Source organism: Callorhinus ursinus, unplaced genomic scaffold (genome assembly GCF_003265705.2).
Source record: "Callorhinus ursinus isolate GAN/ISIS: 27379988/994484 unplaced genomic scaffold, GSC_fseal_2.0 scaffold16, whole genome shotgun sequence".
Lineage (NCBI taxonomy): Eukaryota > Metazoa > Chordata > Mammalia > Carnivora > Otariidae > Callorhinus > Callorhinus ursinus.
Genome location: NW_027397078.1, coordinates 32,238,304 through 32,263,212, shown reverse-complemented (window position 1 = coordinate 32,263,212; position 24,909 = coordinate 32,238,304). Strand labels below are relative to the sequence as shown.

Here is a 24,909-nt window from a genome sequence, read left to right as displayed (position 1 = left end):
ATCATATATAATTTAATGTGAATGAAGATGTCACTGCATAATGATTTGAGGTGCTTTTTCAGAGACACGCTTGAGTTTTAGGGTCAGCAGGTGGAGGAGAAAGGGTTGGGGGTTACGGGAGAAGGGGCAAGGAATGGCCAACCTTCTTGGATCATGGATGTGCCAACTCCTCAGAATGTAAGTTTCTTTAAAAAAAAAAAAAAGGTTTTTATTTTTAAGTATCTCTATACCCAACATGGGTCTCAAACTTACAACCCCAAGGTCAAGAGTCACACACTCCACCCACTGAGCCAGCCAGGTGCCCCAAGAATGTAAGTTTCTTAATTCAGAAGATGTACCTTTTGTGAATGACAAAGTATCTTCCAGTTTACATATTTAGGAATGATGACCAAGTTTAAAAATAAGAGTTTTGCTTCTTTTGATATTTTTTTAAAGATTTATTTATTTATTTTGAGAGAGTGAGAATGAGAGAGAGAGAGAGAGAGAGAGCACATGAGAGGGGGGAGGGCCAGAGGGAGAAGCAGGTTCCTCGCTGAGCAGGGAGCCTGATGCGGGACTCGATCCCGGGACTCCAGGATCATGACCTAAGCCGAAGGCAGTCGCTTAACCAACTGAGCCACCCAGGCGCCCTGCTTCTTTTGATATTATTCAGATCAAAGGATGACTTTCCATTTATAATTTGGACAGTATAATAAAGGGACACTTACATTTGATGTGAAATGAAAAATGATTTCACTGCTGGGTGTTGAGGTCAGGAGTTTGGATTCCCATTTCAGAAACCTGAATGAGGTCCATGCTTCCTTTAATGACCTTTCCAACTAAATTAATCTCTCAGTAGCCTCTTCTCCTCTACCCTAAACCAGATGTTTGATGTCCTTTTCTTGTTTCTTAAATGTATCTTTTTTTCTTTCCCTCTCTAGCCTTCTTTGGTGAAAGCTAATCATCTTTCTGTATCTTCAGTAGAGTGCTGATGTGGTTAAAAGTCCCAACTGCTGTTACCTTGAAAAGTCCTCATCTACGGTGACCTTGTGTATAATGTCAAATGATGAAAATCATGCACAAGGAAAGAGAATGAAGAGCTGTTTCAGACATGAGTCCCTGTGAGGATCTCAGTAAATACCTTTTAGGGCTTGATGAAAAGACCCCATACAAAGGCAATGGGACCCCACTTACTGCTTCATGTATAGTTACCCCACCTGAAGATCATGATCACTTCCAGCCCAGACCACGTCTTTGACTTCAGTGAACCTTCTCAGAGATCTTAGTTCAGAGTTAGGCCCTTCTGGGTTTACTGAATAATTTCCTTTTACAAATTGCTCTTGTTATCCCGTAAATATTATTACCAAGATAGGTCCTGAGTTCCACTGATACCAACAATAAATGATCGATACCCAGGTGAAGGCCCTATGATTCATTGAAGGTGTTGATAACTTCTCCACTATGAGTAGTATGGACTCACAGTCTGATTGATTCTGAAGCTTGAGATGGCAGTAGGACTCTGAGAATGAGTTAAGGGGCATGCTTTTAGTTTAAGGACACCTATCATAGTGATACATTACCTGAAAACAATTACCAGGAAGAAACCGAACTTTAGCGTGACTTAATTGTATGCATTTGTTCTTACTGGATTTCACTGTTCACACTTCTTAGGCCAATTTAAAGATAAAACAATGAACTGTTATCAGTTTTTAAAAATTAATGATTATGAATTTTTACCCATAAATAAGCAAAAAAGTTGTCTCTAGCTTTAATAGGGTGTTTTGTTTTATTTCTGTCTTTCGATCTGTATTTGAATCAAAAGGTTAATCTGTATTCATTTACTGAGTTCCCCATAAATGTTGGCAGTTAAGAGTATCGTGACTCTCAAGTATTGTTTTGGGGGCAGCCAATGAAGAATTGATTGTCTACCTTGACAAACTACCAGTGATTCTGCTGATGTGTGAGGCTTAAGACTTTCTCAATAGGACATGTCTCTCAAGGTGACATTGAGCCTTTCATATCAAAGCAATGTACTCCTGATCCTGATCCTGGCACCCAGAGCACCAACTGTGGGCCAAAGCAGCACAGGGAGCCTTACTCCCTGAAACAGAGGCTGTTTCAGGGTCATCAGTACAGTCCAGGATTAAATGCCCAGTGTAGCATGGGGGGTTGATCCCAATCTCTAAGAAATCTGAAAAAGTTAAGACTATTTTGAAGCCACTGTTGGGAGTTAGGGCTTCCTCCAAAAAGTCAAAGGGTCTGGCTTAAAGACTCTGAAATCTGGCATAAACCAGGCCCCCTGCAGTTGCTACCTGCCATGGAAGATTTCACAGTAATAGTCACAGAGGACAATCCACCCTCTGCAAGAAGACCGGGGTCCCTGAAGCCGAAAATGTGCTGACCCTAAGACAAGTGAAATGCTAAGATGGAGCAGGAAACCTGGGGACAGACGTGGATCCGCATCAACCCTTTGGTGCCCCCCTCTCCTGCCCCAGAGGATTGGCCACTCTAGAGGAAACCACACATACCACTGGTTAACCAGGTAGACAGGCATGATTGTGGAAGACTCAGAAGCAAGGAGTACTGAAAGGGCTAGACGGAAGCCAGGGAGTATACCAAATACTTATTCTTGGCCACAACTCAGTGCAAATGGGATTAGGGGGAGCATTAGGAAGTCACATCTTCCTTCTTTAATCCTCAAGCTCAGTTCCCAGTGCAGATAACCCTGACCTGGGGCCACGGAGTGAATCAGGATACTTTAGAGGCTTTTTCTAGCTCTAGAAGCTGTTATGTGCCCTGAACCTTCGGGCCTAAAGTATGAATCCTCATTGGGTAACATGTCTCTGACATGACTACCTATTAAATTAGGCGTTCAGATCAGTGAACTTTCTAAGCCACCTAGAGACTTTCACTATCCCTTCTCCGTTGTAATCTACAGGGACTTGCTGCTCTCCACGGACATAAGCATGACACACCCATTGAAATGTTAGTTTTCTAAAATCCTTTTTCTCATAGAAACCATTCTCATGCCTTGCTGCTCTGGCTATGCTCGTACACAGCATTAATGACAGAAGTGCCCACAACAGAACGGTGCCTTTGGAGCCAGTGAACTGACATTTTCGCCAACTCTTGGCTCTCCCAGCTGCCTCCTGTCTTTCTGGCTCTCCTCGGCAACTTTCTGGTGGTTCATTCCGGCTTCCGAGTCCTTCTCATTTGCAATGTGCCCTCTGCTAGATTACAGGAAGAACGGAGGTGTCAAGTTAAATCGGATAATGTTACAAACAAATCTGCCATCAGGAGGTTCTGGCCTACGTGTAGCTTCCATGCTTCTTTCCTGCACGGGGTTGGCACAAAGGAACTGCCATTTCCGTAGGTCAAAAGTAGCAATTTCAAAAACAGTTCAACCTAATAAGAGACGGGCACAGACCCTGAGATCTGCATTTTCTCTGGTGCCCCGGAGGATTTTCTTCTACTTACTTTTCCTAGTTCATGGTGGTGCCATGGATGACTAAAGCAGCAGTAAGTGAGCTGTCAGAAAAGTGGGCTAGGATGTAGTAATACTCCAAATCCACTGCATTCTACAACCCCAGGGGCAGAGCGCCACACGGCAGTCAGCCTGCCTCTCCACCAGTCACCTACACACTGAAGTAGTTTTCATCCCTACTTTGAAAAATTCAGCTTGTCAGAGGCTTTTGCACAATTGTCTCTTCAATCCTTTTTATGAAAATGACACAAAGCCATCAGATTGGCTTAGCAGGCTCACAAGAGAGTTAGAGAATCACCCAAGGGAATGAAAGAGAGCCAGGGAAGAAACTAGGCAAGGGGACTCCTAAAATCTCAGAAACTCTACCTAAGAGGCAGGGGTTCAACATAAAAGGGTCTACGAAATGCATCATATGCTCCTCTTGGTTCAAAATGAGGCTGACTTGCAAAGGGCTCTCTGTGAATAATCATGGAGATCTATATTTATACTCCTAGAGGGTTGATCCGTTTTCACTTAGACTAAAAATAAAATAAATCAAGCAGCTAAAGAAAGAAAATTAAGAGACAAGGAAGACATGTTGCCTCCACATTCAAATGTCTAGGGATAAACAACAGAGACTTCAGGTGAGTCCAGAACATGAGCAATGCGTACAGAGAAAACCTTAAAATAAACCAATAGAAATAAAGAAGTTAATGATAAATGTGGGGCATAGTTTCTTTGCCTAAGGAAGAGAGAAAATTCTCCAGCTGTACTGGAGATTTAGGCATTTACCTGTAAACTAGTAGAAAGTGCAATCCAAGAAAATTAACGATTTTTAATACTTACCTTGTTCTCCACCTGGACACTGTCACCTTCCCCCAGCACTGCTGTGTGATGAGGTTCTATTTTTTGTTGTGCATCATCAGGCCCTACAAAAAAGATGACCCATGAAATCGAACGTTCTTTATAGTACATTTATCACATAGTTACAAATGTGGTTAATTCCATAGTACCATAATATTCATTTCAACCTCAGACATAAGAGACTTAGGAATCTCCTTAAATCTCTTGGTTGATTGTATCTTCAAGTATTAAAGTTTGAAACTGGCTGGCTTCCAATGGAGAAAAAAACAGGGAGGTGAATCCTGCATCATGTTTCCACTTATACTTTTGATAGCAGGTCTAACAGTTCAATTAATAAGCAAAGTCTTCAGCATTACATGCTAATAAGAATGCGTCCTTGAGCAAATTATACATACCTCATAAAAATTAAGCATACTTAGGAAAATTAGTAAATGCCATCTTTAATTCCTGCCAACATGTATTTATGGAGTACTCACAAGTGCCTAGTACTATGAGAAAATCCAAAGAAGGGCAAAGCCAATTCCTGTTGTTGTTGTTTTTTTTAAGTAGGCTCCATGCCCAACGTGGGCTCAAACTCATGACCCTGAGAAGCAACAGTCGCAAGCTCTACCGACTGAGCCAGCCAGGCACCCCTCAGATTCCTTTTAAACCAATAACTCCAATCTCACTGGGAGGAGCTAAATATATTTTCATTCTTTAATCAGAGAGTAATTCCCTTGATAAATAAGTAAGTGGGATAGCTAGTGAACTATGAACAAGGCTCTGTGCTAAATGCTGTGTGTGCTGGGGGAGTGTCTTCAGGATGGCTACGTTTCTACCCCTTCTATGATGAGACTGACAGATGAAATACAGATGAAATTGTTTCGTAGTGCAACAATAAAATAATGAGCAAAGTTCAATGAGAGAACGGGGCTGTAGGGGCTAACTCAGGTCTAAAGGCCCTAAGGATTTGTTGTGGCGCAACTGACTTGAATAGAGCTCTGCAGGATTACAGAGACCTACGCTGGGAAAAGCTAGGAGAAAGGGCATTCTAGACAAGACAATAGCCTGTGCAAAGGTAAGGTGCGGGGAACATGCAGGGCGTCTCTAGGGGAAGGGTGATCCTTCTACCACTGCTGCGACATTCCTCTGGGAAGAATGATGGAAATGTAGACTGGCTTCAGATGAAGAAGAGATCTGGAAGCCGTGCTTATCCATATAAAGTGGAGGGCCTCTGAGGAGAGAGTGGGGTGTGAAATGGTCAGATCTATGTCTTGAAGACATAACTCTGGGAGCAGAGTATAGAATAGACTGAGGGGGCAAGAGTGAAGTTAGGATGACCTGTTAGGTGTTTATTATCACAGTCTCAGTGAAAATGAATTACAGTCGGGTGGCGCCTGGCTGGCTCAGTCGGTTAAGCAGCTGACTTTGGCTCAGGTTCAGATCTCAGGGTCCTGGGATCGAGCCCCGCATTGGGCTCCCCGCTCAGTGGGGAGTCTGCTTGTCCTTTTCCCTCACCCTCTGCCTCTGCCTCCCTCTAGGACGCGCACATGCGCTCTCCACTCTCTCTCTCTCACAAGTGGATAAATAAAATCGAATTACAGTCTGAACTGAGAGAGTGGGACGGATTTTAGAGGTGGGGTTAAGAAAGAATCTAAAAGGACTTGGCAACAGTGGGAGAGAGGAGTCCAAGAGGATCCTCACTAGGAACAGAATAACAGAGTGACCTGAAGATGACAGCAGTGGTTCTGCACGAGGGTAGGGAATGGAGAAGCCACAGGAGCCTGGAGACAGGAGGTGGGGTTTGGGCTGGTTCTTCCAGTTGGGTAAAAAACCAAGACATGCAAATGGACAACAGAGAAAAGATTGCAAGCAGGGAGAGAAGCCCACAGAGACATCTAAGAGGGATACACCTTCACGACATTTGGGGATATAAATATGGGCATCCCCCTGACACGTTAAAGCTAAAGCTGAAAAATCAATTAGGGGATGCTTATTTAAATGAAAATAATAGCTTGAGGAATTATTACATGAACAGACACCTAATTTGTGAATTTTGTGACTACTGGAGTCCAAACAAAGCTACTTTTCTTTCTAGAGAAATCCTCCCTTGTAAACTCCACTTTGGAGATAACCGGTGTGAAGCAACAAGGCTCATTGTGATGCTTGCAAATGTGAAATACGATTCTAACCGAGCAGGAGTTCTTAACCTAGAGTCAGTGCAGCCCCTGGACTCATGGATAGAACTCAGAGCAATCACTGGATGGCAGATAAATCACATCTTTCTTTTCACGAACACCTAGCTGAGATGTGGCCTTTCCTTTGGTCATGAATGTAGCCAACTACCACACTGTAGTATTCGCTGGGCCGCCGACTCTGTCTCCAGTAGAAATCACAGATATTTTCCTCTCCCATTACAGTGCCGTGGCCATCCCAAAACACACTGCATGTGAATCACTACTGAGAATGTAGAGTAGAGCTGCTTGCTTCCCCCTCTGCCTGCCGCTCCCCACAGCTTGCCCTCATTCTCTATGACAAATAAATAAATAAAATCTAAGAAAATAAAAAAGAAAATAAAACTGGCTTTCAGGTCGGAGCGGGAGAACGAACCCGATTTGTAGCATGCTCATTTCCGTGGCGTAAAGGCTCCCACTGTGGTCAATTTCAAGCTACTGATGTGAGGTGTGAGGTCAGGGAAGAGGTGCTCGATGGGCCCCTGCGAGCTTGTAACAGCCAGCCCAGCGCACCACTAAAGGTCCCTTCTCCATCGAAGATTTAGGTCAACAGATGTCATGGAAGTGAACGATAGGCCTCCTCAGGCTTTCTACTCATGCATGGATTTGGCAATAAAACCGAGAGGTCTGGGAGTCCAAGAATAACCACATTTAGAACTGGGTAATATCTTTAACTGTGAGATGAAGAAGCATTTTATTATGGATGCTTTACTGAGATTCCCTGGGCGCAATGGACCATGTCTTTTATCTTCAACTCATTCATACACAACGCCCATATACATTACTCACAAGGTCTACTCCTGGCCCCTCATTTTATGATGTAGCATGTTCCACCATACATAAACCCCAACAACTTATACAGCCCCTCCCCTGTCTTTATGGAGTGAGCTGGCAAGAGACAACTGTCAAATAATGCAGAATTGGGATTCCTCTGCACTTCCTCTCAGGAGAGCTTGCTTGACTGTGGTGTTCACGGGTCTGTGAGCAAACGTGAATTTAGAAGCAAAGAGTTCATCTTGTCCTGAGAACACCAATCCTCACTTTATATGGAGCACAAATTTCTGCCCACTCTCTTTGCTGCTCTAGGGGAGGAATCACAATGCTGATTCTGAAGAGGCCATGTGAAATGCTCCAGCTTAAGGTAGACCTTTGTTACAGAGGCTGGAGTGAGGTTTCCAGGTCATTCTAAGTGTACCTTTAGCTTCTGTTATTGTTTTATGAAATGTTTACAACAGGATCCCTGAAAACAAAGATTGCTTCTATCTTCTTATCGTTATTATGCTATTTCACCCACCTGGTTATCTCTTGAACCTAAAATTAGTCTCAAAGAAAATATACTTTATTGTTTTTGACTCCTTTCAATTACAAACAGTGCCAAATCAGATAATAAATAGTTTCCATTGAGAAGCTTCGCCAAGAATGTTAAATCTAATAGGGCAGTTAAGGAAGATGTAACTGAAAACAATTGAACTGCAAAGATTTTGGTTTGCCTAACCAGTCCTGAAAGGGCAAAATACTTGAAAACATATTTTCAAGTTAGTGCGGCAGCTTCGGTGTGTGATTAATTGCTGGGCAACTTTTCCCTATGTGCCAGATTTCCTTTCTCTTTGTAAGGACTGCCATCCCAGTGACTGGCCAATCTACACAGGCTGGCACTTCCACTAGAGTTTGATTTCATCAATTTTGTATGTACAGTCGAAGCCCTCTTATCTGATGAAATCAGGATCATTAATTGAAAGAGACAATCAGCTGCCTCCACAACATTTTAAAGTGTATATGTGCATACATTTGCCAATTTTTAGAAATACAGTCAAGGTGGGTTCGCTGATTGGATTGAAGCCCTGTCTTTCGAAAGCATACCTATAATGACTGTACCCACCAAAATCCTTCGAGATTAGTTGCCCCCATTCTTTTTCTGTCATCTTTCCCATACTAATTCAAAAGCTCTTCTCGAGCAACTCACTTTTACAAAGCATTGGACTTAGTTGTTCTAAAAATACCAACTCCTTTTAAAAAGACTTTATTTATTTATTTGACAGGGAGAGAGAGAGAGAGAGAGAGAGAGAGCTCACGCGGCGGGGGGGCAGAGGGAGAGGGAGAAGCAGGCTCCCCACTGAGCTGGGAGCCCGACGTGGGGCTCGATCCCAGGACCACGGGATCATGACCTGAGCCGAAGGCAGACACTTAACCAACTGAGCCACCCAGGTGCCCCTAAAAATACCAACTCTTTTTTATACTTACTTCATTAATTTACATATTGTTTCATTAAATCACATAATTGCAATTATCGGTGCAAGTGGCATAACAGATTTGAGAACAATCACAACTGTCTCAATTTGGCTGAAGGAAGTAGCAATGGGCAGGCAGACCAGGGTTGCTGATCATCCTGGGTGTTCAAAGCACCTCACACAAGGTATTCCCCCATGGAATGAGCACACTGCTCAGTCCAGTTAATTCTAGGTAAGTGGAGGTCAATTCGGAGGGCTTCTAAGTGTTTCCCCACCTTCACTGACATCCAGGGGCGGTGTCAAACTTTATACCACCCAGAACCAGAAGCAAAGGGCTGAGCACAAACTAAGCATGAATAATGACTTATTTAAGTCAGTCTGAAACATTTCACCACCCGCATAAGCCAGTTAGGTGTCATTTCAATAACCACAGACAAGTATTTTTTGATTTCTAAATATCTTTTCTCAGCCCCAACAGTATACCTGATACTGGTCCCTCTAGGAGACTGACATCCAAGCTGATAAAATGTCCCACGCTGCAGGGATACAGGATACAAACTCCTCTACCCTTTGATCTCTGTGTTAATGTGTAATGTTATTTTCATCTCAGCTGCAGGGAAGGGGTTCAGTGCCAGTATACTTGGGATCTATTGGCTTTCTGACCGTGCAGTTTTTAGTTTCTTTTGATTTTTTTTTTTTATCCTAGACTACACAGATGTCAGCTGAGGGCTGGTCAAAGGACTTGATGCCTCGGTAAATGATGACTGTCAAAGATCCCACTCCGGTAATCTGTCCTGTTGAAACCTCCACCTGTCCTTACTCACAACGTACCAATATCTGTCTTGTAAGAACCTCCTGTATCAATTAATATTTTTTGAGTCCTCCTAATCTCCATTTTATGGAATCTCCGCAAATTACTTTCTCAACCCAAATGGCAGTCTATTTGTTCCAGCTCAATGAACATTTATAACATCTATTCCAAAAGAATGGAGGTACGTGACATTTTGGAAAAGACAATTACTTGCTTATCAGTTCCTGCCATCTGTGGTTTTAAAAGCAAGATAAAATTGAGGCAGTAAAGTCAGAAAGAGTTTTCCGGATTCTCTCTTATAGATTTTATACGTCAGTACATATTTAATAGCTATCTCTGCTTTGTCTTTTTTCCTCTGGCGATTTGTTCTTGCCCTTTTGTTTTTCTCATTAACATCTCTATGGGGGGTAGGAGGAAGGGAAGGAGATAAAATTCAAATGAGATCATTTGGCCAGTCGCTCATTGGCTAAAGCAGAGTTCCAACGGGCCAGTTATGCGAGCTGGATTCTCTCCATGGTCCGGTTTACCCCGGACAGATGCAAGCTTGTTCCAGGGCTACAGGCTGTGACCCCATTTCCTGCCAGATGTTTTGCACTTGTGGCCCACGGTCATGAGAGGTGACCAGGCCAGTGAACAGAAATGGCTCAGGAAGCTCCTGCCTTCCCAAGAAAAACAAGGGGATGTATAAGTCATTCTCACCCCCTCCAATTGTTGACCTTTTCACTTGTTGAATTCTGGGACTGAAGGTCTGTTAAAAAACAGGGCTGTAACTCCTGATTAAAACAGGTTTTGCGGGGGCGCCTGGGTGACTCAGTTGGTTAAGCACCTGGCTTAGGCTCAGGATGGAGCCCTGCGTGGGGCTTCCTGCTCAGCGGGGAGTCAGCCTCTCCCTCTGCCCCTCCCCCTCCCTCTGCTCATGCTCCCGCTCTCGCATAAATAAAATCTTAAAAAAAAAAAAAAAAAACAGGTTTTGAAGAAAGGGGCATGTGGCAAAATGGGTGAGGGGAGTGGGAGGTACGGGCTTCCAGTCAGGGAATGAGTAATTCACGGGGATGAAAGGTACAGCCCAGGGACTATAGTCCGGAATAGTGTTGTATGGCGACGCGCCTCGCGCGTCGGTGCGGTGAGCACAGCATCACCCATAGACTTGCTAATCACTATCCTGTACACCTGAAACTAATGTAACGTACGTCAACTAGACCTCAATTAAAAAAACAGGTTTTGAAGATTATTTGTTAATTTCTCTCCCCTTCATCCTCCACATCACCAGTTAAACCAAAATCAAGTATGAGCTTTTTGTAGAGTCCAGAAGCTAAGAAAGGTTTCTATCCTTTTTAAATGGTTGAAAAGTATCAAAAGAATAGCATTTCACGGGCGCCTGGGTGGCTCAGATGGTTAAGCGTCTGCCTTCGGCTCAGGTTATGGTCCCAGGGCCCTGGGATCGAGTCCCACATCGGGCTCCCCACTCGGCGGGGAGCCTGCTTCTCCCTCTGCCCCTCCCCTCTCATGAATAAATAAATAAAGTCTTTAAAAAAAAAAAAAGAATAGCATTTCACGACCCATGAAAAATATACACAATTCACGTTTCAGTGGCCGTAGTTTATTTATTGGAACAGCCACTCCAACTGTTTATGTATTACTGTGGCTGCTTTTGGAAGGGCAGGAAAGAGTCGTTGCAACTCAAAGTGTATATGGTCCACAGAGAATTATTATTCTCTGGCCCCTTATAACAAGTTTGCTGCCTCTGCCCTTTCCCATTCCACACTAACATTTCCGGTATCCTTACCACCTCGGAATTCACGTGTTCTCTTTATTACTTTCCATTCGTGCAGATTATTTTGTTTCTCTTGAAATCCTAAATCAATGGGCGCTACCTCCACACAGTCTTCAGTCTCCATGTGTATCAAGTACATTGTGATACTCATGATTTTCAAAAGATCATACAATAAATGATGCTTCATCTCTTTCAGATGGTTAATATAGTTTAATTGTGACACGGGATACTACCACTGATTTTTTTCACCGTTTTTCAAATGCTAAGTGAACTTTGCTTCTGACCCATAATTGAAATGCTATTCAGTGAAAGAGGAACTAAGGCCATTTTTACTGTATAAGATCAAAATACATGGGTTTGTATTACCACTATTTTCCAGAAGAGTAATTTGAGGCAACTGAACTCCTCTTTCAGAGATTATAAAGAATGGTTTAAGTGGCTCTGGGTGTCGCCTTCAAGTTCCAAGCAGATGTTATCAATAAGCCAGCGGTCGGAGCCGTATTACCCCAGGAGGTGGCCACGTTAGGGCCCCAGAAAGACAGTTCTTGCTGAGGAGGCTAGCGTGCAGGAGGGGTGTGGAGGCCACGCAACCCCAGAGGGTCTCCGAAATGACAGTCCTGGCCTGCCCCACCCCACCCCACCCCCCATCCACACCATGCATCACTGTCATGAGGGGCAGGGGAGGGGAGAGGGGAGGCTGGTTCTCTTATTTTCGGTTTTCCCAGCAGCACAGTCTGAGATGCAAATTTAAGTGCAAGGAATTCATCCGAGAGGAGGACACAGGAAACAACAGTCCAGGAACTGAGAGAGTTAGGTAAGGGAAGGAGGACAAAGAAGAGTGTCATCAAATGTGTGGGTGGCTGGGACATAAGCCCATGGGGAAAGGCTAGGGAAAGGCCTCACACACGGCGCTCAGTTATCCCACCTGAGGGGTGAGGTAGCTTCTGGGAATGTCAATTCGCCAGAACCGCCACCCTGCCCTGAGTGGGGCAGAGAGAGCAGCCTTCCCAGTTTCGGAGCAAGCTTCAGGCCATGAGACACAGAGCCCACTGGCAAGCTGGGAGTTGGCCAGCGGGCTCCGCGGAGCTGAGGCCTCAGGGCTGTGGGGGGGCACCTAGAGCATCCGCTACCGCGGGGTTCCGTCAGACCCACAGAGAGACGTGCCTGACACCCGTGCCATTTCCGGGAGGACAGGGCGGCACGAGCCAGCCTACTCTGCTGCGGGGCTGGCTACAAGGCTGAGACTGGAAAAGACAGGTTCCATGGTGGGGCTGCTGTCTGGTCATGGTACAAAGATGATGGCGTGCAGCATGGGAAACGGGCTTGGGGAGTCCTTGGTTCTAGTCCCCGGTCCACCAAGGCATAATCCTGGCAAGTCAAAGATCTTTCTTTAGACTTTACGTTCGTCATCTATAAGATGACAGTTGGTTGGGTCTTGAATATCCTTCCTAGACTAGACTCAGCAAGAGACAGGTGTACAACCCTTAAAGTAAGAGAAAAGCAACTTTGAGATTTCTCAGCGGCACCTGGGACTGCAAATTCACCTCCTTCCACTTCCCAGGAGATAGATTCCTGCTCTCCTTAGCCCATCAGAGCTCCATCCCTTTATCAGCACGGAGGTCGCCAACCTCTTAACAAGGTGTCAACCCACGTGATCATGCGTGGACCTTACATCCACACACAGGCCACAGTGAAATGGCGGCTGTCGTGCCTGCTGTTCATATTCTCCTCCCTCACTGAACATGCTGGAAGCTGAGAGGTGCCCTGTCCTGGGCGTACCAGGATACAGGATGTACTAGGATGTAGAGGGGGCTGGTGCTGGACAGAAGGCGGCATAGTATTCAATTACATGAGAGGTTCCATCTTGCTTTCCCTCTCCCTCAGTAGTTTAAATTACAGGGCAAGTGAACCCAAAGCAACATCATCATCACTTACCAATATACACATTTCCAGATATGGTGTAAATGAAGCTTGTCCATCCTGAAAAAGGACCAGCAACATTAAAAGGTTAGTGTCCATAATGCCAAAAGGAACAAAGATGTAACAACTCTCTATGAAATATAAATATATCTAACAGACATGAAAGACAAATTGAGATGAAATCCTTTATTTTCTCTTAGATACGTATTTAAAATTTTAACTTCTGTGAGCTGTTAAAAACACATACTCCCACATTCACACATGCATGGACACACATATACACGTACCCCTAAACCTAAATGATTTGGCCCACTATGTTTTAGAGCCACCCAAGTAGGCAGTATACAATTCACCTGACTATACAGCTATATGCCAACAGCTGTATTAACAAAACTTTCCCTCCAGTTTTAGCGTCATGCTAATAACTGCAACACCCTAATCTGGTTTATCTTCAGTTCATTGTGCCTCCGGGTAGTTTTAAGTGTGAAGAAAATTCTAGAAACACACTTTACTTAGTTTACTTTGGTCTCTAGTGAACTCACTCCTTTTCATCTATCCTAAAATAGAGGATCAGTTCCAGGGATTTGGGGATGCATGATCTTTGGGCTACACAGAGTTCAGACAGTGCGTGCACTCCCTGGAACTGCATACATAATTTTTTAAGTGTGTACACTTTTCTGGGAGGAGGGTCCATAGCATTCAGCAGACTCCTACTGTGACCCATGGGGCCAAGAGCTCAGAGCCACAGACAACCAGCCACTTGCTCTCCCCATGCCAACCAGCACTGAGTTTCCATGGGTATTCGTACCCACGGCCCAGAAGGGACGCTGCAGGGCCCCGGGGAGACCTGAATCCAGAAAGGGCAAGCTCAAAACAGAATCAGGACATCACTTGTGTGCTTTCAGTGGAAAAGGAGAAGAGGTGGGATGGTGGAGTTCAAAGTGGAAGGGCAGGGCCCAGACTGGAGTCTGTGCAAGAGTCAACGTGGTGACAGAGTGAACAAAGCAAAGGCAGGTGTGGAAGGATCACGGAGGACAACATATACTCTAGGGATGCGGTGCAAGGACAGGCGGGTTGAAACACACAAGAGAGGCACCAAAGAGAGGTATAACTGATTACACTCGACATCAACCAAGTCTGGTTAAGAAAATCCAAAGGATTGAGAAACAGACCAAGACACTTGGGCGGACGCCAGAGGAGATCTTTTCACCCTCCAATTTCCCAGTTTTTCCTCTCTGAGATTTTACCAGACTCAGTTTAAGGCCTCTGAAGTAATTCGACTTGCTGATGGCTCACCCCTACTTGTTCTCCCTTCTGGACCCACGTGCCCAGTCTCCCAGCAGTTAGGGAACAGCACTCACTCCTGTGCATGTGTTGTGGGCAGAGACCCTGGGATGAAGAAGGCCCAGCTGGGCTGTACGAGTTGTGCAATTTGGGGGAGGGAGGTTCAGTGATGCTGAAAGTCCAGGCGAACAATCCACAGCCTGCTTCCACTGCTCTCTCCACTTTCTCATGGATGCTCAGCCTCTCCAGTCCTATTTAGCCTGACGTGTAACGAAACTCTGCAACAAAACCCCTTTCCTTGCTGCTTTTTAAAAAAAAAATCCACCACCGAGCATTGTTTAAATTGATTTTTCTTTTTCTTTTTTCTCTTTTTTTATTTATTTGACAGAGAGAGACACAGCGAGAGGGAACACAAGCAGGGGGAGTGGGAGAGGGAGAAGCAGACTCCCCACCAAGCAGGGAGCCCGATGCGGGTCTCGATCCCAGGATCCCGGGATCATGACCTGCGCCGAAGGCAGACGCCTAACGACTGAGCCACCCAGGCGCCCCTAAAATGATTTTTCAAAGTGCAAATGTCCTCGCTGTGTTTTTCTGATTATATAAAAAAAATTCATACCCATAAATTTAAAACATATTTTAAGACTTAGAAGTGTGTAATCTCTAAACTGAAAATCTTTCTGCAATCTTCATTCTTGGCCTGACATAAACATTGCTAGCAATTTGGTATTTATGCTTTCAGTTTCTTTTTTGTTTTCAGCGCTAGGTATCATTTGCTTAAAAACCCGAACAAACTCAATGTTCTATTCTGAATACCTTTCCATGTCAAAACAGAGAAATAACTCATCCTCGGGCAAGACTGCAAAGCATTCCAGTATAAGGACACCTCATAATTTACGTAACCAAGCCCCTCTTCGTGCTTGAAAGGTACTAAAAAATTAATGGCTCCTGAGTTTGACTCAACCTTCAAAGCTCTCCACTGCCCTACCGAGTTTTTATTGGGGACTCCTTTAATTGGTCTAATCTCATTTCTTCTCCGCCCTCTCTGCTTCATTCCTACTCACCCACCCACCAAACAGAAAACTAGTCGACACATAATCGCCATGGCTGGGTTTTCTGTTTTATCTTTATACACAATCCAGAAGGATCATACATTTGCTCAAAGTCGTGGCCAAGTCAATGTAGTAAATGCATTCACCTATTTTTGCCCCTTGCAAAAGTCTTCTACTAGCATACGGAGCCCTTCTTCACCAGTAGTAACAAAATTCATGTTACTGGTTGGAAGGCACACAGCATTAGGAAATTGCCTTTTTTTCCCTTCTTTTTAACATGTCGTTCAAGTGCACTTGCTTCTGTTAAACCTGAAAGAGGACTTCCAACTACCTACATTTTGTCCTCAACCTTTCGAATTGATTCTGTTCTTTCCAGCTTGTCTCTAGGCTCACAGAAGACCCTGAGGGCAAAGCATCCCCTGATGGGACCTGAGACCAGCCCCTCAAGCAATAAGGACCACCCTGAGCCAAGAAACCCCTCCCATGATGTATTCCAAGAACCTGATTGATTTGACCTTCACTGCCGACCTGCACGTACCCAACTCAACCGTGTCCCACATTTTCCTTCTGTAAACCGGAACGTATTTTCAGCACTTTGGAGATAATCTTTGAGACACTAGTTTGCAGTATTCCTGGTGTTGGAATAAATAAATAAATGCCTTTCTTGTTTCACCACTACTTGTTTCTCTGCCTTCTTCCAGCTGCAGTGAAACAAGAGCCCAATGGTGTGAACACTTCCTGTACGTTTAAGAACCATCACATTTTATGAGAAGTCCTTCTCTGCGAAGAGCAGGATTGCATCAGCAAAGCGCTCTCTGGTGAGACGTGTGGGTCCTTCTCATCTTTCCCTGCTCCCTCCCCCCAACTTTATGCCCTGCACCAGGAATTAACGCCATCCCCGCATTTTTACTGCTCTGTCAGAGGTCACAGGCCCTACAGTTTCCTTTCTTCCACCAACAGGGTCTCCACACTGCTGGCGCTGGGCAGCTGGGAAGCCCTTCCCCTTCCTTGGGCCCTGACAGAGCAGGGGACGGAGGTCTCATTTCACCTCTGGCCCCGCAGGATGGTTTAATCAGCACCACATGTAAGTCGGACCTCCTTTAGTCAAACATAAAAAAATGTAAGACTTTTAAATATGAAAATCATTTTCTGTGGCTTCTGCTCTCATTTCCAGGGAGGTTCCAATTCTTGCCAGTGTCCCTAGTGAGAGCTTTTCCTGGCCTATCGTCCTTGCTTTAACCCAGCTCATCCTCTCCTGCCTCAGCTGGAGAGTTCCTTATTTCTATGAATTGTACAGCTACTCCCTATACATGTGATGTGGGAAACAGAGGCACAAGGGAAAAAAAAATGTCCTTATTACTTAAAGCTCGCTGACAAGTCCTTGAAACAGGCAGAGGGACAGTCCTCTAGGAACTCAGCTGCCTTCATGTTAATACTTTGCTAGGGGCAAGAGGCCATCTTAGCCCAACCACCAGGATCCTGTGAGTCTACTTTAACATATAAGAATTCCTTTGGAAACTTCCTTTATCTCTACCCCCCCAAGATACATGTTGGCAATCACCCCCCAAGCATATGGCCCACTGATACACATCTGAAGGGTCTCATGACTTTTTATGAGACAGTCATAAATGACCTTTTCCTAACAATAGCTAGCCCCCTCGAGGTCCTGGAAACCTTGCTTCCGAAATTCCTTAGAGACATTTGCTCTAACTAACCGCCCCCAACTTGAGAGTATACAATCAGTCGCTCCTCACAATCCCAAGTGCAGCTCTTACTGCCAGGTCCTGACCCCGGGCTTTAATAAAACCACTGTTTTGCACTGAAGACATCTCAAGAATTCTTTCTTGGCCATCGGCTCTGAATCCCACCACTTCAAACCACATCACTCATGACACCTCCCCTACCCCTCCGTGGCTCTAAGTTCATCTTGGGCAGGTAGCTCATCACCATGCACTTCATGCCTGGTGATCTGGGACGGAAGACAGACCCATCTGATCCTCTCCTCCCCCTCCTCACTTAAGCAAATTATTTTTAATTTTTATTTTGAAATAATTTCAGACATACAGAAATGTTACAAAAATAATATAGAGAATTACCATATACCATCCACCCAGATTCTCTAAAAGCTAACATGTTATCACAATATGCTTTATCATTCTCTCTAGAAATACGTATGTATTTTGTTCTGAAATATTTGAACAGGTTTATAGATATGATATCCCTTTACCTTGAAATAATTCAGTATTGTTAAAAAAGAAGTCCAAAATGAAGTCCTTTGTCCCCCAAGACAGCAAGCCAAGACGTAATTACAACTTTTTTTTTTAAATTTATTTGAGAGGGAGCGAGGGAGCATGAGCGGGGGGGGGGGGGGGGGGGGGAGAGAGAGAGAGAGAGAATCTCAAGCAGACTCCCTGCTGAGTCCGGAACCCCACGTGGGGCTTGATCTCACGACCCTAAGACCATGACCTGAGCCGAAATCAAGAGTCAGATGCTTAAATGACTGAGTCACCCAGGTGCCCCTTAATTACAACTTTCAACCTCTCCCAGGAATGTGACATTTTAAGAGTCACCCTGAGATGTCCTGACCACCCCTAGTAAGGTCATCTGCATGAGAAAAACCCTTCGGGGTCCCTTCCCTGCAAAAAAGAAAGACACCCAGGGCTGAAACAATCCTCTCCTTTCTTTTGCTGGTATCTTGCCCCACCCTTCTTCTGCCTATAAAAATCTTCCATTTTTTACAACTCCTGGGAGACCCTGTCTACTTACTAGATGGGATGCTGCCTGAATCATGAACTGTTGAATAAAGCCAATTCGATCTTCAGATTTACTCAGTTCAATTTTTGTTCTTTAGCAGTACATTACTTCGTAAAAACAAGGATATTTTCCTACATAAACATAGCATAATTATAAAAATTATGAAACTGATATGATACCAATGGGAAAAAAATATACAGATATCCAAATTGTGCCAAACGTCTCAGCAATGTCTTTTATGGCAAACAAAAACAACAACAACAAAAATACAACAAAACCAACCACCCAACCACACAAACAAACCCCAAAACAGAAGCCCAGGCCAGGCTCTAATCCTGGGTCACAGGCTGAGTTTAGTCCCCACATCGAATCTCCTTCCATGCGCAACACTTTCTCAATGCTTTTCATTAAAAGCATAGACCAGGTATTTTGTAGAACGTCCCTCAGTTTGGGTTTGTCTGATGTTTCCTCATCATTAGACCAAATGGTTTCATCCCTCAACTTTATTTTTTTTAGAGATTTATTTATTTGTCAGACAGAGAGCACAGGTAGGCAGAGTGGCAGGCAGAGGCAGAGGGAGAAGCAGACTCCCCGCGGAGCAGGGAACCTGATGCGGGGCTCGATCCCAGGACCCTGGGACCATGACCTGAGCCGAAGGCAGACACTCAACCGACTGAGCTACCCCAGGCGTCCCTCATCCTCCAACTTTAGAGTTTATTTTCAAGGCTTTAATTGTTTAAATTCAGAAGAGCACAAAGGAGGAAATAATGAATATACGTGTTGCCATATTTCCTTTCTTTTCTTTTACAGATAAAATCCTATAGGTGAGAGGAATGTCCCCTGATTGCCTTCAATCCATTAGCTACACAGCTAAGGGGGCCTTTCACTTAAGACCTTCCGACGGCTCTCTGCTCTCCCGGACAAGCGCAGACTCTTCTCAGTCTGGTCCCGCTTCTCCAGTACGGTCGCCCCTCTGCTCGTCCTACCTCCTCGGTGCATTCTAACCCAGCAAATCCCTCCAGGAGAAGGAGGAAGCGGAAGGCCAAAGCCAACCTTACAGGGACCTTGTGGTACCACGGAAAACAAAGCAATGAAATAACTATAAAACAGCAACACAATCGAACGCACACTATCACAAGCAGAAAACGCAGGTTTAAAATTCAGCAAAAGACCCTCAGGGCGACCTAGGAGCAGACTGTTAGCCGGTCTGAGGCAGTTTCCTGGTGTGTAAAATAAGGAAATAATATGTACAACGCGGCTGTTATGCTGACCAAGTGACACTGTGGGCCCGGTCTAAACATATACACATATCTGTATACTATACACGTGTCCGTGTGCTCGATGTTGTCACCACAAATGCCAGTTCCCCATTCCTGTGCCTTCCTTCACTTTCCACCTTCCTCCCACTTTATACGCGTCAGGAGGTTGCAGGGGTTGCTACCCATGCTTCTGATAAGCTGTGACCCAGGCCAGAGGAGGGTCCTTGTCACAGAGATGGCCCCACAGTCCCCAGAGCACCACCCTCAACTCCAAGCTGACTGGTCTCTTGGACCGCAGTATACACTGAGCAAAGCTCAGCAACGTCATTTCCCCAAGTGTAGAGAATGGATCTTTGCTGTCCTTATCAAGAACCCTGTGGCACTTAGGGTATTGTTTGTGTCCCATTGAACACCACAGTCTAGAATTGGTAGCATAAGGTGGGCTTTCTGATCATACAGCAGCTGACAGCTCACTAGATCTACAAGCTCGCCAAGCACAGGCATTTTACCCCCATCTTATTAGTAAACACAAACAAGAGAGTTATTGGCATTATAGCTCTGCCAAAGAGATAGGAAAAGAGGTAGATCATTACATGACCTTGTAGGAATTCTAGCAAAAGAAAACAAGAGAACACCCATTTTACCAAATTTGGTGACATCAATGATAAAATGCCCAATGATATTGCATAGAATGGTACCAACATAAAGATACTTGAGATGACTGGCCTTCCAGAATAAAATATACTCAGAATGTTTTATATACACAAGAATGATCATACTTCAGTCTATGTTTATAAGCCATAGGCATATACCATTAAGAGCTATCTCTAAAGGTCCTGTATTTTAACAAGAAGAATCGCAACCTACAAGAAAACCTTCCCCTATGGTTCAGTCCACCATTGTTTAATATTGAACATTCACTGCACCAAAGACTAACAGAAAAACTAAGAAATGAATAAAATTTAACATTTTGGGTGAGAAATGTATTAGCAGCACAAGCTCTCTGGAATGAAGACAGCTTTCTCTGTGCCCGGAATGGAGCCTAGCCCTCTGGAGGACAAGCTCTGCTGATTACTTTCTTGTCAATAAAACAGCAAAAAAAAAAGAAGGGCATTAGAATCCCCTGGGAGCTTCCTGCTCTTTACAGACTAAATGTATAGGGAAGTTTTCCCCACCACTGAGATATATCAATGTGATCATTTTTAACTAAAATAATACATTACTATTATTTCTTAGCTTTATTTGGACATTTTTCTCATCTTTTTTTTTTGAGATTTTATTTATTTATTTGACAGAGAGAGACACAGTGAGAGAGGGAACACAAGCAGGGGAGTGGGAGAGGGAGAAGCAGGCTTCCCACTGAGCAGGGAGCCCGATGCGGGGCTCGATCCCAGGATCCTGGGATCATGACCTGAGCCGAAGGCAGATGCTTAACGACTGAGCCACCCAGGTGCCCCTTTTTTCTCATCTTTAAGTATATAGTGCTCACAGATGGCTTTTAATTGCTCAGAAACATTCAGAAAATAATTCAAATATGTAGTTATAATAATAAAATTATACTTAGGGCTGTAAAATAGAAATGATTTAGGCATCTGAAAGATTAAGGCCAAGACAATTAGGAACTAAAATATATAGAACTCTTAAGGATTAAATAAAGGTTCAGAAAGCAGTAGAAACCTGAAATAAGCAGAGAACACCTAAAATAAGCAGAGAACACCATAAATGCCCTAAGAGTATCCAATGGCATATTTTGACACCTGTTTTTAAGAGAAAAAAGATTAAAAAAAAAATTTATGGGGCAGGTGGAGGGGCAGAGGGCAAGGGAGAGAAAGAATCTTAAGCAGGCTCCATGCCCAGCACAGAGCTCGATCTCACGACCTTGAGATCATAACCTGAGCCTAAATCAAGAGTCGGAGATTTAACCGACTGAGCCACTCAGGTGCCCCAAGAGAAAAAAGTTTAAGTAGGGCCTGAAACTATGAAAAAAACTCCCAAAACACCCCATCAAAGCTGACATGTGTTTAAACTCTTAGAATGGTTTCTTATTTTACACTATCAACTTAATCTGTTCTCTCCTAAAGATGATATATTAGAAAAACACAATACAGTTTTCAAACTGGGAAGACTCATTTAAAAGTTTTCAAAAATTGTTATTTTTTTAACCTATCTGTAAAGTCTTGGATTTATTTACCAATATGCCCAAGGTACTACTGGTAGGGTGGGTAATGGTGAGTAAATGTCCACTCATTTGTCTGCACCTTGTGAGTTGAGTCACAGCACAAGTCCAACTGTGTAAGTCAGAATCTCATCCGTAACACGCCCTCACTAGTTGACCTTGAGTAAGTTCAAGTAACTTCTTTGTACCTGTTTCCTCATCTGAAAAATGGAACTATCACAGTCTTTACCTCACAGACTTAGGAGGACTACAGCAGTTAATACAGGGGGATTTCTTAGAGCAGTTTCTGGCAAACAATAGGCACTTAATAAATGTTAGCTATCACTATTATTATTACTACAGGATGATTCAGTGAAGTGTGAGCTCCCAAAAATGTTCGTGATATTCTCTATCATGGATTTTGGCCATTTTTTTTTCTCTTTTCCAAAACCACATTTCTTTAAAAAATGCAATTGCATCTCACTACATATGAAAATCAATTCCAGGTGTAGATATATTGATACAAAAGGAAAAACAACAAAGTATCTGTAACAGAGAGAACATTTTCATGATCTTGAGCTGGGAGAGTTTATTAAAGAAGCTACACAAAGCACTCACTAACCTTTAAGGAACTGACCAATACGTTTAAGGAATTTTTATTTATTTTCATATAGAAAAATATAAATAGTATATAGAAGAGTGAAAAATAAGGCAAAAGGGAGACAATATTTGCATCATGAATAACTGACAATGACAAGCATTCAGAATATATAAAGATCCTCTGAGACCAACAATATATTATATGTTAATTGAATTTAAATAACAATAAATTTTAAAAAATAATATATAAAGAGTCCCTACAAATCAGTATGAAAAAGACAACTCACCCAAAGGTAAATGATATGAAGCTTCTCACTGGATAATTTCATGCTCAGGCTCTGGTTTGTGTTCATCACTACTCTGAAGACTTACTAACATCCATAACTGTTATGAGTATATCCTAAGGATGAGGGGCATGGTGATGGAGTACTACTACTGGTAAGTAGAGTACTTGGTAATGTACTACTGGTAAGTAGAGAGCTTGGAAAAAACCAGCCATTAATTAAATCATGCATTCTGTGTAGTGAACAAATTCAGCCCTTCTTCGCTCTATGAAAACACCCGAAAATCCAAAATTCCCCATGAATCATCCACGTTTGGGGCATCCTCCCTCAAAAAGTAGATAATGACCGTGAAGAGACATTCAGGCGGGAACTCTGAGAATTTACCATGGCACCCCCCCTTCCATTTTCAAAAAAAAAAAAATCACTACTTCATTTTCGAGTCATGGACCATCTGGAAAAACGTATGGCACTTGTACTCAAGATCATAAACTTGGCAAGTTGACTCTAAGACACCCACTGCCTCATAGTCACGCCCTGGGTAATCTCTTCTCTGAGCATGGGCTGCACCTGGTGGCCTGGTTCTAACCAACAGAACTGCCAAAAGTAACGGGATGTCACTTTTGATATCGGGTGACAGAGAGACTCTGGTTTCCATTTGCTCACTCTTCCTCCTTCCCTTGGAGGCTCTGATAAAGCCAGAGGCCACATTGTGAGCTGTCCTATGGAGAGGCCCACGTGGCAAGGAAGTAACAGCGGAGTGCAGCCAACAAGCCTGAGAAACTAAGTGCTATCACCAACCACGTGGGTGTGGGCTTGGAAGTGTATCTTTCCCAGTTGAGCCCCGGGATTGCTGCAACCCCCTGACACCTCCATTGCAGCCTTATAAGAGTCCCTGAGCCAGAGACCACAGCTAAAGTGTGAGGTAACAAATGTTATCTTAAGCCACTACATTTGGGAGTAATTTGTTATACAGCAACACAGATAAGTAATACAGTAATACTTATTTAAACATATCCTAATGGGATTTACTGAGTAGCTACTGTATGCACAGCATTAAAATCTACTTTTTATTTTATTTTATTTTTAAAAAAGATTTTATTTATTTATTTGACAGAGAGAGAGAGACAGCAAAGAGAGAGAACATAAGCAGGGGGAGTGGGGGAGGGAGAAGCAGGCTTCTCACTGAGCAGGGCGCCCGATGCGGGGCTCAAGCCCAGGACCCTGGGATCATGACCTGAGCCCAAGGCAGATGCTCAACTGACTGAGCCACCCAGGCACCCCTGAAATCTACTTAAAAAAAAAAAAGATTTATTATTTTATTTCAGAGCAAGAGTGGGTGGTGGGGAGGGATGGGCAGAGGGAGAGGGGAGAGAGAATCCCAAGCAGACTCCACGCCGAGCACAGAGCCCTGCGATCACAAGTGGAGCCAAAACCAAGAGTCAGACACTTAACCGACTATGCCACCCAGGTGCCCCTAAAATGTACTTTTTAGAAAAGCGTTTTGAAGCATGGGTTTCTATTTTTCCCCCAGTTTTATTGCGATGTAATTGAAAGGGCTCCTTTTTGTTTTTTCCTCCAACAAAAGCAAAAATACATTGACAATCCTTCAGAGAACGTATGCGTTTCCTATTGCTGCTGTATCAAAGGACCACAAACTTGCTGGCTTAAAACAATACAACCTTGTTACCTAATAATGCTGGGAGTCTGAAGTCCAAAAATGGGTCTCGAGGGTCTAAAATCAAGGTTATCAGCAGAACAGCCTTCCTTCTGGAGGCTCTAGGGGGAAATGCATTTCCTTGCCTTTTCTAACTTCTAGAGATCACCCCTACTTTTTGGCTTGAGGTCTCCTTCCACTTTCAAATGCAGCAACTGCATCACCTAGACCGATGCTTCTACCGTCACATCTTTCCCTCTGACTCTCGCCCCCTCCTTCATTAACACAGACCCTTTGATTATACTGGGGCCACTTGGGCTATCCAGGCTACCCTCCCTGGATAGTAGAAATTTGGGGGATTGATGTATATATACTGTAAAGAAAACTAAAAGGTTGGGGGAGGCAAAAAATCCTTACAAGATGAAGTTTTTTTCCATACCGTAACCATCGTCCATTTTTAACACTGCAGATCACACCTTTAAATACCTAGTGGCAGTGCGGCGCCTGGGTGGCTCAGTCAGTTAAGCGTCTGCCTTGGGCTCAGGTCATGATCCCGGGGTCCTGGGATCAAGCCCCACACGGAGCTCCCTGCTCCACGGGGAGCCTGCTTCTCCCTCT

The 24,909-nt window shown here is 43.9% G+C and overlaps 1 protein-coding gene across 3 annotated transcripts in view; it reads right to left on the bottom strand.

Moving 5' to 3' along the window:
• The window catches only part of PIR (pirin), a 103,180-nt gene that overhangs the window by 7,545 nt on the left and 70,726 nt on the right, over positions 1-24,909 (bottom strand). For all 3 annotated transcript variants that reach the window (XM_025857648.2, XM_025857650.2, XM_025857649.2), the window contains exons 7-8: positions 13,268-13,312; positions 4,289-4,371 (exon numbers count right to left, since the gene is read on the bottom strand). In XM_025857648.2, the coding sequence (XP_025713433.1) occupies positions 4,289-4,371; positions 13,268-13,312 (128 nt within the window). The remainder of the gene's footprint in view (positions 1-4,288; positions 4,372-13,267; positions 13,313-24,909) is intronic.